This window comes from Brachyhypopomus gauderio, chromosome 15, assembly GCF_052324685.1.
Source record: "Brachyhypopomus gauderio isolate BG-103 chromosome 15, BGAUD_0.2, whole genome shotgun sequence".
In the NCBI taxonomy this organism is placed as follows: domain Eukaryota; kingdom Metazoa; phylum Chordata; class Actinopteri; order Gymnotiformes; family Hypopomidae; genus Brachyhypopomus; species Brachyhypopomus gauderio.
In genome coordinates this window covers 19,302,195-19,317,439 of record NC_135225.1, presented here as the reverse complement: position 1 = coordinate 19,317,439, position 15,245 = coordinate 19,302,195, and the positions used below count along the sequence as shown (strand labels likewise).

The window sequence follows — 15,245 nt, the reverse complement described above, 5'->3', positions numbered from 1 at the left end:
ATGTTAATAGTATGCTGCATTGAGGACTTCATTGCAAACCCAACAGAATAAGTACACCTATATAAAATATTGCCTATATAAAATTTGTGCTTAAATAAATGCAACGCCTACATGTAGTAAGCGCTCAGATTTAATGAACACGCAGCCTGTAAAATAAAATATGAACGAGATTTTAAATAGGAAGAATAAAAAATAAAAGACTTATAATTTCGGTATTTGATTGGTCCTGCGAGACACGACGTAATTTCCTGTTTAGGTGTGTGCATGGCGGTGCAGGAAGCAGGTTTAATGTTTCTTCATCCGCGCGTTGTGCCTATTATAAAGTTTAGCGCGTGCCGAACGTTAAGCGCGAGCTGCTCGCACGCGGATCGTGATCCTACCGTAGACCGGTCATATTAGGGCGCCGCAGCAGGGTTTCCACACGACGGGAGGATGTACCGCGGTGCTAGGCCGCACCGAGGAGCCTATCCTCCGCCGTCTCGCGGTTTCGCTCCCCGCGCGCCGCCTCCAGGAGCCGCTCACTCGTTCCCTCGCGCGCCGTACCGCGACGATCACGCGCGCGGCAGGAACGGCTACCCCCACGGTTACCATGGACACGCCGAGCAGCAGCAGCGGCGCTCGCCTCCCCGACGGCGCTACTCCCCGCGGAGGGAGCCGGGGGGGGAGTACGGGGACGGGCCCCCCCCGCGAGACCACAGCCGTGTAGGCCCGGTGCATCACTCACTAATACTGGGCACTGCAGTTAGACGTGGCTCTGATGTTCTTGTGGTTCTTTTCCCCCCTGCAGAGATACAGCCCGTCACCTCCTCGCAGGGGTCTGCCGCTGGACCACAGCCTCCTCATAACCGTGGGCAACGAGCTCACGGGCGTCCCGGAGAGGCCCGGCGCGAGGTAAACACCTCTTCTCGTTCTGCAGCACAATGATGGCCAGACCTCAGGGTAGCAGTGACAGTTATGGGAAGAATCCGCTCTGGGATATTCCGGTCTACATGCATGCGTGTATTTAGTGCATGGAAAACTATATTTCCACACCTCTTACGGCGCAGTGTTCATAATGTCAGTGAGGTTGTATGAACTTTCATTATGCAGCCATTCAAAAAGATGCGTGATCAGTCTGTCGGTGCATAGAGAGAGAGAGAGAGAGAGAGAATGGTGCAAAACAGTAGCAAAGCATGTAAGAAAGGCACTTTATGTCCTGGGATAGTGTTGGGGTGGGAACTAATCACAATTGACAAAATATGGCACATTTACATTTAAAGGAATGCAAGTAGCTGAAAGATAATCACTGCTGGTCTGTGACAGTATTCTGAGGTCCTGGTTTTACCATGTTATATGTCCCCATATGATTTTTGTAGGTCAAGCAACAATTTCTGTAATTTGTTGTTTTTTTTTTTTTTTTTTCAAATCAGGCCATGGTGGTTTTTTAAACAGTTTTACCTTTTACCTTTAAACAGTTATGTTGTACAGATTGTGGAGAAAGGACAGAAATCCTGCATTGAGGAAGCTCTCAAAAAGACGGTGTATTATAAACAGACAGGTGTCATTGGTGGTGTGTGTTGTAGTACCCAGAAAATGCTTGGCAACACAGGTCAGAGAAAAGGGCGGGGCTAGAGAGAAAAGGGGCGGGGCTAGTCAGACTCTCTTCGACTCTTAACAGATACCTCAGTTGACTTGTTGACATGCATTTCACCAGCCATCACATTCTTAATAACACATTCTCATTGCCACTCCTGATATTCTAAGATATGCCTTCCTTTCTTTTATTTTATTGCAAGATAAGTGTTATTTTAAGTCATTTTGAATGGCTGCAGTTGTAGTTTTGAGTGTTTTCTTCACATCACAGAGACTATTCCCCGCGGCGGTTAAGTTACGAAGGCCCCGTTGACCGCAGCTCACGAAAGCGCAGTCCTAGCCGTGGGAGGAGCCGAGGGAGGAGCCGCAGTCCGGAGAAGGGCCGGCCACGCAGCCGTAGCCGCGGACGCGCCTTGAGCCGGGGCAGGGCGCCGAGCCGTGGACGCAGCAAGAGCAGACCTCGCAGCCGCAGCAAGAGCAGACCTCGCAGCCGCAGCCGGGGGAGGAGCAAGAGTCGCCCGCACAGCCGCAGCAGAAGCCGCAGCAGGGGGCGGAGCCGGGGGAGGAGCTGGGGGAGGGGCCGGGGGAGGAGCCGGAGCCGCAGCGGCAGCAGTAGTAGCAGCAGTGGCAGTGGTAGCGGCAGTAGCACCGCTGGCAGGAGGCGCAACGAAGACTTCAGCGAGCTGGAGATGGCTCGGCGGCGGAAGGAGCTGGAGGACATGCTGGCGATGCCCACTAAATCCATCCTGAAGAAGAGAGTGGGCTCCTCGGAGGCCGATTCTCCCATAATCACGCAGGTAGGCACGGCTTCGTGCGTTGAATCACCGAAACTGCAGTACACTCTTGGGTCGAGCTCGGTTAGATAATAACCGTATTGTATTTGCCGAGAAAATGCATGCTTGTGCTCTTGTGTCGTAGCAGAGGAAGCTGTCTTACGTGCTGTGTGTGGTTCTTATTTAAACACTTAATGTGTTTCAGAATAGTGATTCTCCACAAGAAAACCCTGGCAGGGCCCTTTTACAGGAGGCAGAACACGTGCTAAGTGCGATGACCAAAAACCTGGACCCGGACTTATTAACATCAGTGTTTGCGCAGAGTTCCAATGCCAGTGTTCTTGAAGAGCTCATAAGCAGACTTCAGCCTGCCAAAGAGACCGACCGTGACCTTCCTCTTCCTCTTGAACGGGGTGGCCAGCAGAACGCGGACCTCAGTCAGCTTCTCAGCGTGATGGCCGAGGCAGTATCTCAGCCACTAGACAAGAAGAAGAATTTTCTAGACATTGAAGATGAGGAGAAGTTTCTCTATGGGGATGAAGAGGAGGACAAATGTCCAGCTAAGGGGACACCTAAAGCAGGACAGAGTAGTTCGTTAAATGCCTATGGAGACACCAGAGATGACCGCACACTTTATCACGAGGCAAAACCAGTAATAAATCAGCTTCACGATGTGCAGAGTAAGGAATATGGAGTGTCCTCTTACATTCATGGATGTTCTGTGGAAGATGGGGCCAGCCATTCAAAGCGGGAGAGCAAACATAGAGACAAGCACTGTAATTCACCTCCACGTGAGAAGCATATTCAAGAGGAACCGGAGCGTTACCCACCTGGAGTTGGGCCCAACGACGCAAAAGTTAGGGAGGAGGTGGAGGAATACGAGAAGATACAGGACCTCCTGAAGACTATTGGCCTCGACTTGGGCATGGCCGAGATCAGCAAGATGGCCGCCAGGACCCAAGAGCGCCTCCATGGCAAGAACCCTGCCAAGAAGCCTCCTGCTCGCCACCAGTCGGACAGGAGACACAGGAGCCGCAGCAGGAGCTCGGGCAGCTCCAGCAGTCGGAGGAGCAGTGGAAGCAGGAGCAGCAGCTCCAGCCGGGAGAGCAGCCGCGAACGCACGTCCAGCCGCAGCAGGAAGAAGTCCGTTCCGCCCGAGAGGCGACCGTCGCAGCCCGACACGCAGAGCCTGAGGGAGGGCCAGCCCGCCGACGAAAGGCGCTGGCCCAACACGGCTCCCAAGCTTCCCGATGTTGTCGGTCCCGGGACAAACCCTTTCTCCGCTCACCCCCTCCCCGGCCGTCAGATCCCTCCCTACCCGCAGCCTCACCCGCACGGGGTTATGCCACCAAACTACCACCCCACTGGCTATGACCCGTATAGCAACTACATGCCGTATTTGCCCCAAGCGTGGCCCATGTACCCACCCCCAAGCATGCCCGTGCCACCACAAAGTCCCATGGATGAATACTCTCCTTCCATAGAACGACCCTACCTTAAAGTTATTGATACAGGAGGGAGCGAAGGACAAGAGATGGGTAAAAAAGGTGAATAACTATATATCTTTTTGATCTTCCGTTAACCACAGCGCTTTAGCTGTTCAGATGTGAGTCTAGTGGATAATCTGTGTGTCTGTACAGGACCAAAGGTGGAGCCTTTACACAGTATGACCTCTAAAGCCTGTGGCAGTGGCAACCAGAGGAGGGTAACTGAGGAGAAGAATACCGCTAGCCAAAAACAAAAGGTAATTACTGGTTCTCGATGTCACTGGTCAAACAAACTATTGGCCTATTATTTATCCTAATTAAATTGTATTTATCCTAATTGTATTTATCCTAATTAAATTAACCAAATTCATTAAACCAAATTAGCTACAGCTAGGTAGACAGCTACACAAATAAGTAATTGGTTCATAGCTTCAATGCAATTCATCCACTGTTGGTTTATCATGCTAAGTTGCTCCTAGTGTGCAAGTCCTAAGCATGGTTCTGAATGGGTAGGTCATCGAAGAACTTGAGAAGCTGAGGAAAGACAAAGAGTCTCGACTGAAGAAGAAAGATAGTCTAATAAAGGAGCTGGAGACGTTGCGTAAACAACAAGGTATTTTTTTTTGCCTGCACTTAGTTATGTCATGCTTATGTTAGTCATGATAGCTAGAGGGGCTTGGATGATGATAAAATAAAAACTATCACCAGGGGAACTTTTGAGAAAGAAGCGACGGGAGAAAGATGGCCACAAGGACCCCATCCTCGTGGAGCTCGGCCGGCTTCAGGAGGACGTGATGGCCCAGATTTCCAGACTGCGTTCCGAACACGAGGCAGCTGAGAAGAAGCATGAAGAGCTAGTGAAGGTTGCTTCAATCTTGGGTCTGGATCCCAAAAATCTCAGGGGCTCGGGAGACCATGAGCACCAACCTCCTCCCAGCAAGTCTAAAGACATGGCCAGAAGCCCAGAGAAGCCTAAAGGTGCCTCCAGCGTCCCTGCCAATAAGGTAGAATTCCCTATGCGGCTACAGGATGGGCCCAGAGGACCAGTCCCCTGGTAAAGTCCACTATCACTATATGATCTGGTACATTTAGCCAGAAGGGACCGCCTTGTCTGATCTTTGGAAATTAACCTCATGTTTTATGCCCTGTGATTAGTGACAATTAACCGAGTAAAAAAAGAAAATGGCAGCCCTCTGACCAGCTTCTAATAGCTACACGAAAACAAAAAAGGTTCAATAACAGTAATAGAAGTATTGGTCAATATTACACAGGATTGCATACTCTCCATGGCAATATATGGATAATTTTATTAATGGTATCAACATATTGATAAATTTTCTTGAGCCTGTTTTGAAATTGTTACGTGAGCAAACATTTTGGAATTGTTCCTCAAGTAACAATTTCAAATTTTCATGTTACTTGAGTAACACAACGGATGACTGTGAGGATATGATGCAGTGTTTGGTTTCATATAGAGAGCTAAAATTGAATCATATCAAAAGGGCTCATACTCGTTACATCACAAATGGTGCAGGAGGTTATTTACCAGCTTGCATGAGTTGTCCGTCGAAGACTTTAAAAACTATAGCAGGGAGTTGAAGGAGTGTGTCACGGCACACGAATACGAGGGTAGATTGACACTTCTCAGAATACATAGAGGCTGAATGGTCACCTTCTATTTCAGGTTTATTATTTGTATACTGATTAAACTATATAGCTTCTTGTCCTTGCAGACAGGAAGTAGGACGGTGTTCTCTGCATACATGGGTTATTTCACCAAGACCATGCAATGTTTCAACCCCAAGGCTTTATAGCAGGGGTGTCAAACTCGTTTTCATCGCGGGCCACATCACCATAATCGTTACCCACAGAGGGCCATATGTAACTTATAAATGTAACTACTTCTTAATGTTAAATACCTCTGAATATATTACTTATTCAAGTTACAAATATTACAGATATATTGGCATAGATGTAAAAAAAAAATGTTTGCTTTTTTCTCTGTTATTATAACACAACTCCTTTCAATTTGGTAAGTAATGAAACCCACATTACACCATCAATCAACAATCAAACTGTCCAAGTGAAAAAAGAAAAATAACATCAAAGATATCACATTTACTTTGTTTAAAACTTGAAATATCAAATAACTGAAAACAGCAATTGTGCTTCAAAAACGCTCATTCTGAAAAAGACTTTGAAGTGTGAGCGATTTCTTCAGCCACAACAAAACCAGCTTTTACTGCCATTTCGTTTGTGGTTGTGAACACATTCTGTAGCGATCGTTTGCATTTTAATACTTTGGCAATTTGTTGTTTTTCTTGATGTCTAATTTTGACATACTTAACTCTGTGTTTGGTCTCAAAATGCCGACGTAGGCTGTACTTTTTGAAAACCGTCACCGCTTCATAACATAAGACAGCAGTTTTTCTCCTTGAAGCACAAAGGGGGGGGGGGGGGGGGGGTTTACTTTTATATATACAGGGTTGCCAACTCTCATGCATTGAGCGTGAGACACATGCATTTGACTGTCTTCACACGCTCTCACGCCACACATCCGATTTCTCACGCTGAAAAAAATCTAGTTTATTTATCTCTGATCTACGTCTATGATTCAATGAGTTACTAGTTCGCTCTGGCACCAACCACTGGCGGTCGATCGATCGCGATATAATACTTAATTTGTGTCCATTTTACACCCCGCCCGGTAATAATGTACGTTCGCCACCCCACCCCCAAATTGCGTTTAAATCATACAAACGTTATTCATTTATTGCTAAGCGGGACGAGAAGTGCTATCTAGGACCTAGTGCTATCTACGACGGAGACAAGGCAGAAGAGCGTACATTTACCACTACATTTACCAGATCGTACATTTACCACATCGTACATTTACCAGATCATACATTTACCAGATTGTACATTTACCACATTGTACATTTGCCAGATCATACATTTACCAGATCGTACATTTACCTCTACATTTACCAGATCGTACATTTTCCACATCATACATTTACCAGATCGTACATTTACCTCTACATTTACCAGATCGTACATTTACCACTACATTTACCAGATCGTACATTTCCCAGTGGATTTAATTTGGTGATTAATGGTTTTGATCGTTTTCATATTTTGCGGTAAAACAAAGTTACTGCCGTTCGCTACAGCGTTGAACACTGTCAGAGCTACACAAGCTCTTGTGATAAATAGATAAATAGATAAGCCTATTAAGTTCGCGTCAACCCCTTGTAGTTAACAGTGACAAAATAAGAAACAAGATTTTTTCTAGTGTGTCTGTAGTTGTAACTGGTGAATCTAGGGACGTGTGAGGATCACATTTGCGCCAGGGCTGAAAAGGTTGAAGATGAAGTTGTAATCTCTTGTCATTTGAGTCTAACCTGTGTTTTAGCCCATGTTGGAAGCCTTTTGTGACAAAATAAAAACACATGAACCGTGGTATTTTTACACTCATTTTCGCTGCTGATGTATTTATTGGTTCATTAAGACGTAATGGTTTTGACTGAGCCATCTGGAATGGCGAAAGCGGCTTCTCGCGTTTACGGATCTGGCTCCATATATTAACAAGACAGGTCAATATTTTTCAGCGCCACATTACCGTGAGAGAAGTCAACAGGGAAGAGCGTGTCACAAAAGGCTTGCCGTGTGAGAGCTACTAAGCTGTTGCTATTATGTTGCTATTATTTTTAGTCGCTGTTGTAGCTTATGTCACCTTTTTGCTACATTCACAATAGTAGCGACTAGTTACTCGCTCCTCCTGGATCGTTCGCTAGCGTCCCCGCGGGTCTAAAGTGAGAAGTAAACTAATCCGCACTCTGCATTCCAATAGCCACGTTTCAGTATTGCCTTAATTTTGGTATTTTTACTATTATGGCCGTACTGTCACCGTACCCCCGTGGCATCACCTGTTGCCATACACTAGCGCGCGCACCCCCATCTTCTCACCTTTTTGACCCCTGACCCATTTTCATGCCTGATTTCACTAGAAATTAAATATATCCGTTTAAGTTTTTTTTTTTTCATTTAGGTGCCAACAACTGGACTGCGTCGTCATCTTAAAAGGTGCTATGGTCACACGTCATGCACAGTGTGTGGTACAGGGACTTGTATGGCGTATGTGCTCAACTGTAGATTTGACATGTGTGTTGACATGTTTCTAAAGACTCAAAGAAACCGGGACCGTTTGGGTTTGGAATGTGTGTAGGTCAAATTGCTGCATCACATACTGACTACAGGACTAGACAGGCTAACCAGCTAGATAGTTCGAGTGGTCTAGTAATGACTGTAATATTGCAAAGTTACAAATCTTTGTTCTCCAGTGTACCTTGTTTTGTTTTTGTCGAGTGGTGGCACACGTGGAAACATTAACACGTTAGGTGTTTGACAGTTGGTGGACTTCCAAGTCATTTCCTTTAAGTACTCTGGTCAGTTTGAGTAGTTAGATAAATTGTCTTACTGAAAGTAAATTGAGGATTTGTAGGCCTTGAATGTCAGATCTGTATTAGATTCTGACTTGACTGGTTGTCTTTTCAATGATGTTCTTATCCTCTGATTGCAGCAAGACTTTTATTGTCATCCTACTTGATCTGAGTAACATGGGACACAAGTTGGGATCAGGGTTATACACACTGTCCAAGTGTTTTTCATTTCATAACATACATTCCACAAACAAAAGGCATTTGTATTGTAGTCTTTCTACATGTATATTAGGTATATTAGGTATATGAGGTAATGTATATTAGCTACACTACTGAGAACTGCTGTTTTGTGTCAACAGTAAATTATTTTTATATTAATATTTAGAGTAATGGTTATATACAGAACTATGTATTTCCAGAGTTCAGGTCATATATGATGAGCTATATAAACCAAAAAACTTCATTGTACTTTCATTTATAAACAAATGCAGCGGATGCTGGGATATATCCTATCACCACTGATGAAGGCACGTTCGTATGGCCTGTATTTGAAAGTCTTACAATTTAACACTAAAAGCCAGTTATTAGTCCAATGAAAAATTAGTAAGTCTGTGGCTAACTCCCCCTCAACTGGAGCACAGATGGCCTAAATTTCTAAGGTAAGACTCCTTTGTCAAATTTCAATAATTCGGAATCAGGATTGACTTTTTTTCCATAACTTATTTCTTGTTCAAATTGAGGTGCCTCGATTTCTGTACGTTTTGTTGCTGCTCTGCTTTCGGTTGGCGTTGTCACTTCCTGACTGATGTGTTTTTTGTCCTCCCTGACCCGGACCAGGGCCCCAAGTCCTCCACGACGGCGGCGGCCTGTGGCCACGCTCCGGACCAGACACCTGAGCTCTTTGAGTACTATGATGCAGGAAACCACTGGTGCAAAAACTGCAACGTTACCAGTGGTTCCATGTTTGATTTTTTCACACACTTGCACAGCAAAACACACAGGAAGGTATGTGCATGTTCTAACAGAGGTACATTTTATTGTTGGTTGTATTAATTTGTATTGTGTTTTTTTTTTTGGTCTTGTCTTGCTGCTCATAGTTGAGTCTCTAGGTCTTTTTTTAAATCAAGGTTCTTGGTAAAATTAGTCACCTATCTTGCATTTGGTTTAAAGACTGTAGATCCCTACGACAGACCATGGGCACCAAAATCCGACAGTGAGAAAAAACAGCCTTCAGGTGAACTGATTTCTAAGCCAGCAAAAGGTATAAGCTTTTATTTATTTAGTTTTGACCGTGTGTGTGTGTGTGTGTGTGTGTGTGTGTGTGTGTGTGTGTGTGTGATATTAAAAATGCTATGTGGCGGTGCAGTACATCAGTTTTCCAAAGATACAAGATGTTGTGGACAAAGGTCCTTCATCAGGTATAGGTGTGAAAACATACCAAGGACCTTTGTCTGAAATGTCCTGTTTCTTTAGAAACCTAAACTGAAATCTTCACTAGCTCTACAACTTTAACTACAGTGTACTGCAGTTACTCTGGAGAATACACAAAGATGGATATACATGTATATGCATTAAATACTTTTTGAGATTAACGAACATTTTCTACATGTATGTAATGAAAACTTTTAGACTTTGTGAGGGCAGAAAAATTGTATGTTTACTAAAATATTTATACAATTTTTTGTTTTGCTCTTCCTCTCAACACAGGAACAATGAAAGGGTCATTTTTAATTTAAATGTATGTCTTTATGAAATTGTTCTTTCAAGTTTTTTGTGCTTCTTTTTTTTGTAGGCTCAGAGTTTTTGATTCCTGCGAGAGGCTTTTTCTGCCAGTTGTGTGGAGAGTTTTTCGGAGATCCTATTTGTGCAGAAGCCCACGTCACGTGCCACGCACACAACGAGAAATACAAGGTCCTTTACGCCAGACATTTAGAAAAATACTTCAACACGGGTTTTGTTTTTTGTTGGGTTTTTTTTTTTTGGGGGGGGGGGGGTAGTCTCACGCAACCCCATTTTCTGAAAGTTTTACAGAGAAAATTGCCATGTTTTCCTCAAAAGTCTTCAGATACAACATTTTAAGGTTTTAATTGGATTTGACACTAATAGCAAAAAAAAGCCAAAGTTCGGTTTTCTATCTTTTCATGGCAAATGAGTCATTGTCTTTGTTCCATACACCATGTTTACTCATCATCACTCTTATTTCTTCAATAGAAACAATTGTATGAGAATCCTCTCTATGAACAAAGGAGGAAACTGGACCGCCAAGCAGGCATGGAGAGTGAAAGGAAGCTGGCTGATCATAAGCGAAAGCGTGAAGATGAGGATGAGGATGAGCAGAAGAAGTCCAAGTCCAGCCGAGATGAGGGGAAGAAGCTCAAGTGCAAAGCTGGAGAGGACGACAGACCTAAACACGGCAAGCTAGAGGAACACCAAGCCAAGAGTGTCAAAGAAGAAGAAAATAAACCTAAACCCAAGAAGGACGAAGATCAGCACCCGAAGTTCAAGAGGGAGGAAGAGAGACAAAGGTTCCGGAAGGAGGAAGATGACCGGATCAAATACAGGAAGGAAGAGGAGGAGAAAAATTGGTATAGAAAAGAGGAGGAGGAGAGGTATAGGCAAAGGAAGGAGGAAGAGGAGCGATATAGAGGGGAAGAAGAGAGACTACGATATAGAGACGAAAATCGGTACAAGCACAGAGAAGACGATGACGACAGGTACAGATACAGGAAGGAAGAGGACCGGTTCAGGTATGGGAGAGAAGATGAAAAGAAATACAGATATGGTCGTGAGGTTGAGGAAGACAGGAGACCAAAATACAGGGACGAAGAAGGCGTAAAGTGGCCAAAATCGAAATGGGAAGACGAAGAAGAAGAAAGTGAAGACCGGTCCGTATTTGGGAAAAAGGAGGAGAAACGTGAGAAAGACAAACCTGGTCGACGTAAAGATGACCGAGAGAGTTCTAAGGGTTCTGCTAAAGACATCAAGATGGAGCCGGAGAAAGCTAGTGAACCTCCTAAGGTTCTGTGTGGGCCAAGTCCAGCCATGCTCGCAAAACTTCGCAAAAAGAACGAGGACGCTTCTTCTCGTCCTGCCTTTGGCAAATTCACCTGGAAAAAACCTGACAAGACTGCACTGGAGAAGGAGGCAGAAAGAATTGCGGCACAGTTTATAAAAGAAGATGAAGAAGGAGCAGCAGAGGCCACGGCACAAGAGACGGGCGATGACCCAGAGGACCAGGATGCTTTCGCCAAGTCTGTGGCCGCTGCCAAGAGCATTGCCATCAAACTGTCCGGCAAGACGGTCATTCCCCCGGCCCAGGAGTGGGTGGCATATAATCAAAATAAGATTCGTCCTAATTTACCTCCCCCTTCCACTTTTTTGAGGAAGACCAATGCTGGAGTGCAGAACAAACCAGCTCCTCTCAACACATTCCCTCCGGCTGGATCCACAACTACAGCAAGCAGCAAATCCCCTGGACCAGCAACTAAGAAAGACGCTGTGCTCTCAGCTGATCTGATTTCCAAAGCATTTGGGGGTGAAGAGGTACAACTAAAAACTAGCAATAACTCCTCAAATTCTACTCCTGCTCCGAGCTCCTCGGCGCCAATACCTACGCCACCTGCAGCGCCCCCGATTAAGGAGGTCAGGAGTGTCCCGCCAGCTCCCTCTGTCGAATGTATAGTGAGTCTCGAGTCTGACGTGGCCGCCCCTGGAGTTCCCGAGGAGGAGCAGAATCTGACTGTAGTGGTGCGTCCGCCTCCTCAACTTCATACCAACGCGGGTGACCCGTCTTCAAAGTCGGAGAAGCCTAAAACGAGCCTTGCTGCAGCAAAGGCGAAAGACTTGTTTGACATTTTCTACAGCAGCAGCAGCCCTATGGTTGGCTCCAGCGTTGCCGGTACCGGCCGTAAAAGTGATTCTAATCCCGTCTCCGAGGCGGGAAGTAACGCAGCGCTTCGAGGTACCGATTCAACAAAGGATCAACACCCTAAAACTAAAAACCTACCTGAGGTCATAGGATCGATGCAGGAGGGACCGTCTAAGGAGACGGAAGCAAGATCTCAACCACTGCTGGCAGACGCAGGATCCTTGGACAAGGAACACTCACTGAAAGAGGCGAAAAGTAAAGAGAACAGTGAGAGTATGGAAACTGAACATTACGAGAACGAATCAAGCACACTCGCCTGTGAGGCCAATTTGGGAATTTTAGAGAACACTGGGATTATGGAAACCAGCGATAACCAGGAGAGGGAAAACCCTCTGAACTCTGAAGAGGCTGTGACTGTTTCGTTCTCACCACCACCAGGTTCTTTCACAGAGCAGCTGAACTTGGATACGTTTGAGTTCAATTTCGAGTCTTTGTAAAGGACCTTCAGACAGTAGGTTTAGGGGAGTGCTTGAAACCTCTGAATGTTTCAGTAAGATTGATTTAGTAAACGTTTGATTTGCTTTATTCAGTCAAGATGTTTCATGTTTTTTCTTAACCTTTTGGCAGGTAATGCCAGTGAAATGGACTGACAAGCACTCATTCTGAAGTGGGTGTTAAGAAGGAGGTTCACCTGAAAGAATGAGCACTTTCCCATCAAGTAATGAATCATTAATACATGTCAAATGTTACACAGTACCATATTACGAACATGGTTTTGAAATCCTTGCTCTGTCCTTGCTCTATTTGCAGCTGAAACGATTCCTTTTTTAGAAAATGAAAGGTAATTAAAAATATTATTTTGTATAATGTGTTACAGTTCAGGTTAAGTTTTGTCTAAATCCATTCCTTTCATTTGTCTCTCCCATTTAAGTAAATAAAAGATATCTTAATACAGGAGCCAGAGACAAGCTCAGAAGTGCAAAATGGTGTGGAGTTCATATGCTGCGGGGGCAAAATATCTTTGGATTACATTTGTTCTTACAAGTTCAGCATAAGATGTTTTCTGTTCACAGCTCTTGCCCACATAGAAAGGACGCCAGATCGACATACTGTATTTTCACTTGTCTTGGATACTCCTGCTTACTTTGTTTCATTAAAATAGAGAGAAGTGTATTATTCTCCAAATATAGTATTGTGAGTTTCAATATTGAAAATATTGTTCTGTAGTTGCTGGTGTACAAGGTCTAGTTGAAATAAATCTCAGTGGCTGCCTTTTTGTGGGTTTATTTCCCCTCTAATGGAAAAAATGCATGTTTGAAATAGGCTGTACATAATGTTCTATTTCATATATTTTAGGACGTGTTTGCTGTGTTCATCTTGTTAAATAGTTCAGTGTGTTTTTCTGCTCAATACGCACATGAAGCCAATCGGAGGATAGTGTCATGTCGCGTTAACGCAGGACTGCAGAACGTGGAAGAAAAAAATTATGCTAACGGTCGATAATAGCTTGCACACAGTACTATTGTAGATCAGGATTATGAAATGACTATAAATACCTGAGAGAAGTGTTTTCGTATTTTCCTCTACTGAAGTGTTTAATTTTGGTTGTGCCCCCACAGTGCATAATAGCTGCATGCATTAATTATCAGGTTATGAGTTACTGCAGCACTAGGTATTTTGTAGAAATGGTGTAAAGTAAAAAATACAAAACAAGTCTTTTTATATTATATGGAAGCAGTTTCTATTTTCAACTAAAAATTCTGATGGGATAATTTTACTCCTCTCCTTGAGTGTAATTCTCACCACTTCATTTACTCAAACTACTATATATGAACACAAAATAGCGTTTTGTACATGCAAATATTTATGAAAATTTGGAGCTGCCAAATTTTACATAGAACATTTTTGACGCATTCTTCACAGTTGAAAACGTGTTTTTTATTATTTACTGCTTTTGAAAGTGACTTCAAGTGACTAATAAATTAATTTCCTAACAGTAAATGTTCCAGTAACGCCAAGAACTGTTGAGCACAAGAGCCTGAACGTAGTTTCTCTCTGTGCCTTGCACTGGGGAAGACGACTGAGGCCAAGAAGGTAAGTATATACAAGTCTGAAATTTACAGTCTAAACGAAAGTAATGAGGCTGTTTTCATACGTTCGGGTTATAGATGTGTAAATGATACGATGTTCTGCTTATGCGGCTGTTTTGAGAAATAATTACAATCAGTTGAGTTTATTTAATAAACATGACTACTAATGCCACTGTTTTCTGTTTGTAGAATAAAATCTTTTAGATTACTTGAAACCTTGTCTTCGTTTGCATTGTTCTATAAGTGTAATTTCAATGCACACCACTTTAGGTGCATCACTCGGTAAGATCTAGTGGATACCGCTAGATGGCGCTAGATTGTGTCGCTCTACTGCAGCTTATGAGTTGGCAGAATCAATTTACCACAGAATTGGATTTTGTTCCCATATATGTGACGAATAATTTGTGGGATCCTTATTAAGAAAGCAAATGTGTTCCGATGTTAATGTGAAACTCGGGGATATAACTAGTTTAGGCTGTTCTGGTAAAAAAAAATATCGACTGGGGTGTTGGACTCGATGTAAAAGCTGATATAGTTTGGGTCAGCTCAGATGTCTTATGAAATCAAAATCATCTAATATTGACCCGATGTGGCGCTGATAACTAAATGGTTCAAAATTATTTATAATACGCGGATAAAACGTACAATCATCGATTATAGCATGTTTTGTTTAAATATTAAGGATGAATTATAAAAGCCAAAATCTTGTGATTTTAAGCATCGTTTTGATTAACGTCTTTACTGAACACTTGTAGCCAGCAACAACGGCGCTATCCCTCCCCTCGTCGCCGGACTTAATTCGGGGAAACGCGGCCAATAGGAAAACGCCGCCGCTTGTCTCCGGGCAGCGTCGCGCGTCGCCGACCAATCAGAATATTCCTGGCCTAGGAGTGCGCAGTGAGCCAGGGCGGCGACGGTCTGAGCGCCCGATCGCTTTGAAAGTCTGGCACGGAGGTACCGTGAGAAAGAACGTTCGCAAAAATGCCGAATAAAGCTAAAAAAGAAAAGGTAAA

General features: G+C 44.0%; 2 protein-coding genes across 11 annotated transcripts in view; both read left to right on the top strand.

The window, feature by feature from the left end:
* The first annotated feature begins 244 nt into the window (after window positions 1-244).
* znf318 (zinc finger protein 318) lies at window positions 245-14,273 on the top strand. 9 transcript variants are annotated; one of them, XR_013121424.1, is made up of 14 exons: window positions 245-702; window positions 788-891; window positions 1,844-2,369; window positions 2,551-3,892; window positions 3,986-4,089; window positions 4,346-4,445; window positions 4,541-4,836; window positions 9,112-9,279; window positions 9,445-9,535; window positions 10,067-10,185; window positions 10,486-12,653; window positions 12,770-12,860; window positions 12,953-12,983; window positions 14,140-14,233. XR_013121424.1 is itself a non-coding variant. In XM_076975337.1 (12 exons), exons 1-11 carry the CDS (start codon window positions 433-435, stop codon window positions 12,637-12,639), a joined length of 5,274 nt encoding a protein of 1,757 aa, XP_076831452.1. In that variant the 5' UTR covers window positions 245-432; the 3' UTR covers window positions 12,640-12,653; window positions 12,770-13,414. The 9 variants fall into 9 exon arrangements, 2 of the variants coding, with proteins under 2 accessions (XP_076831452.1, XP_076831453.1); XR_013121425.1 differs by lacking the exon at window positions 14,140-14,233 and adding an exon at window positions 13,216-13,414; XR_013121423.1 differs by lacking the exon at window positions 14,140-14,233 and adding an exon at window positions 13,098-13,414.
* ppp2r5d (protein phosphatase 2, regulatory subunit B', delta) overlaps window positions 14,138-15,245 on the top strand; it is a 29,937-nt gene continuing 28,829 nt past the window's right edge. The window contains exon 1 of one of the 2 annotated variants that reach the window (XM_076975341.1): window positions 14,138-14,236. Coding sequence is in view for 1 of the 2 variants with exons in the window: in XM_076975340.1 (XP_076831455.1) it covers window positions 15,214-15,240 (27 nt within the window). In the remaining variant the exon portion in view is untranslated. Of the gene's footprint in view, window positions 14,237-15,094; window positions 15,241-15,245 lie in introns of those variants that run through there. The other variant, XM_076975340.1, reaches the window with a different exon arrangement.

Coding starts and splice junctions, on each gene's coding strand:
- znf318 (XM_076975337.1), top strand. CDS start 433: ATGTACCGCGGTGCTAGGCCGCACCGAGGAGCCTATCCTCCGCCGTCT. Junction 9,280..9,444: donor ACAGCAAAACACACAGGAAG/GTATGTGCATGT, acceptor TTTGGTTTAAAG/ACTGTAGATCCCTACGACAG. Junction 9,536..10,066: donor GATTTCTAAGCCAGCAAAAG/GTATAAGCTTTT, acceptor TTTTTTTTGTAG/GCTCAGAGTTTTTGATTCCT.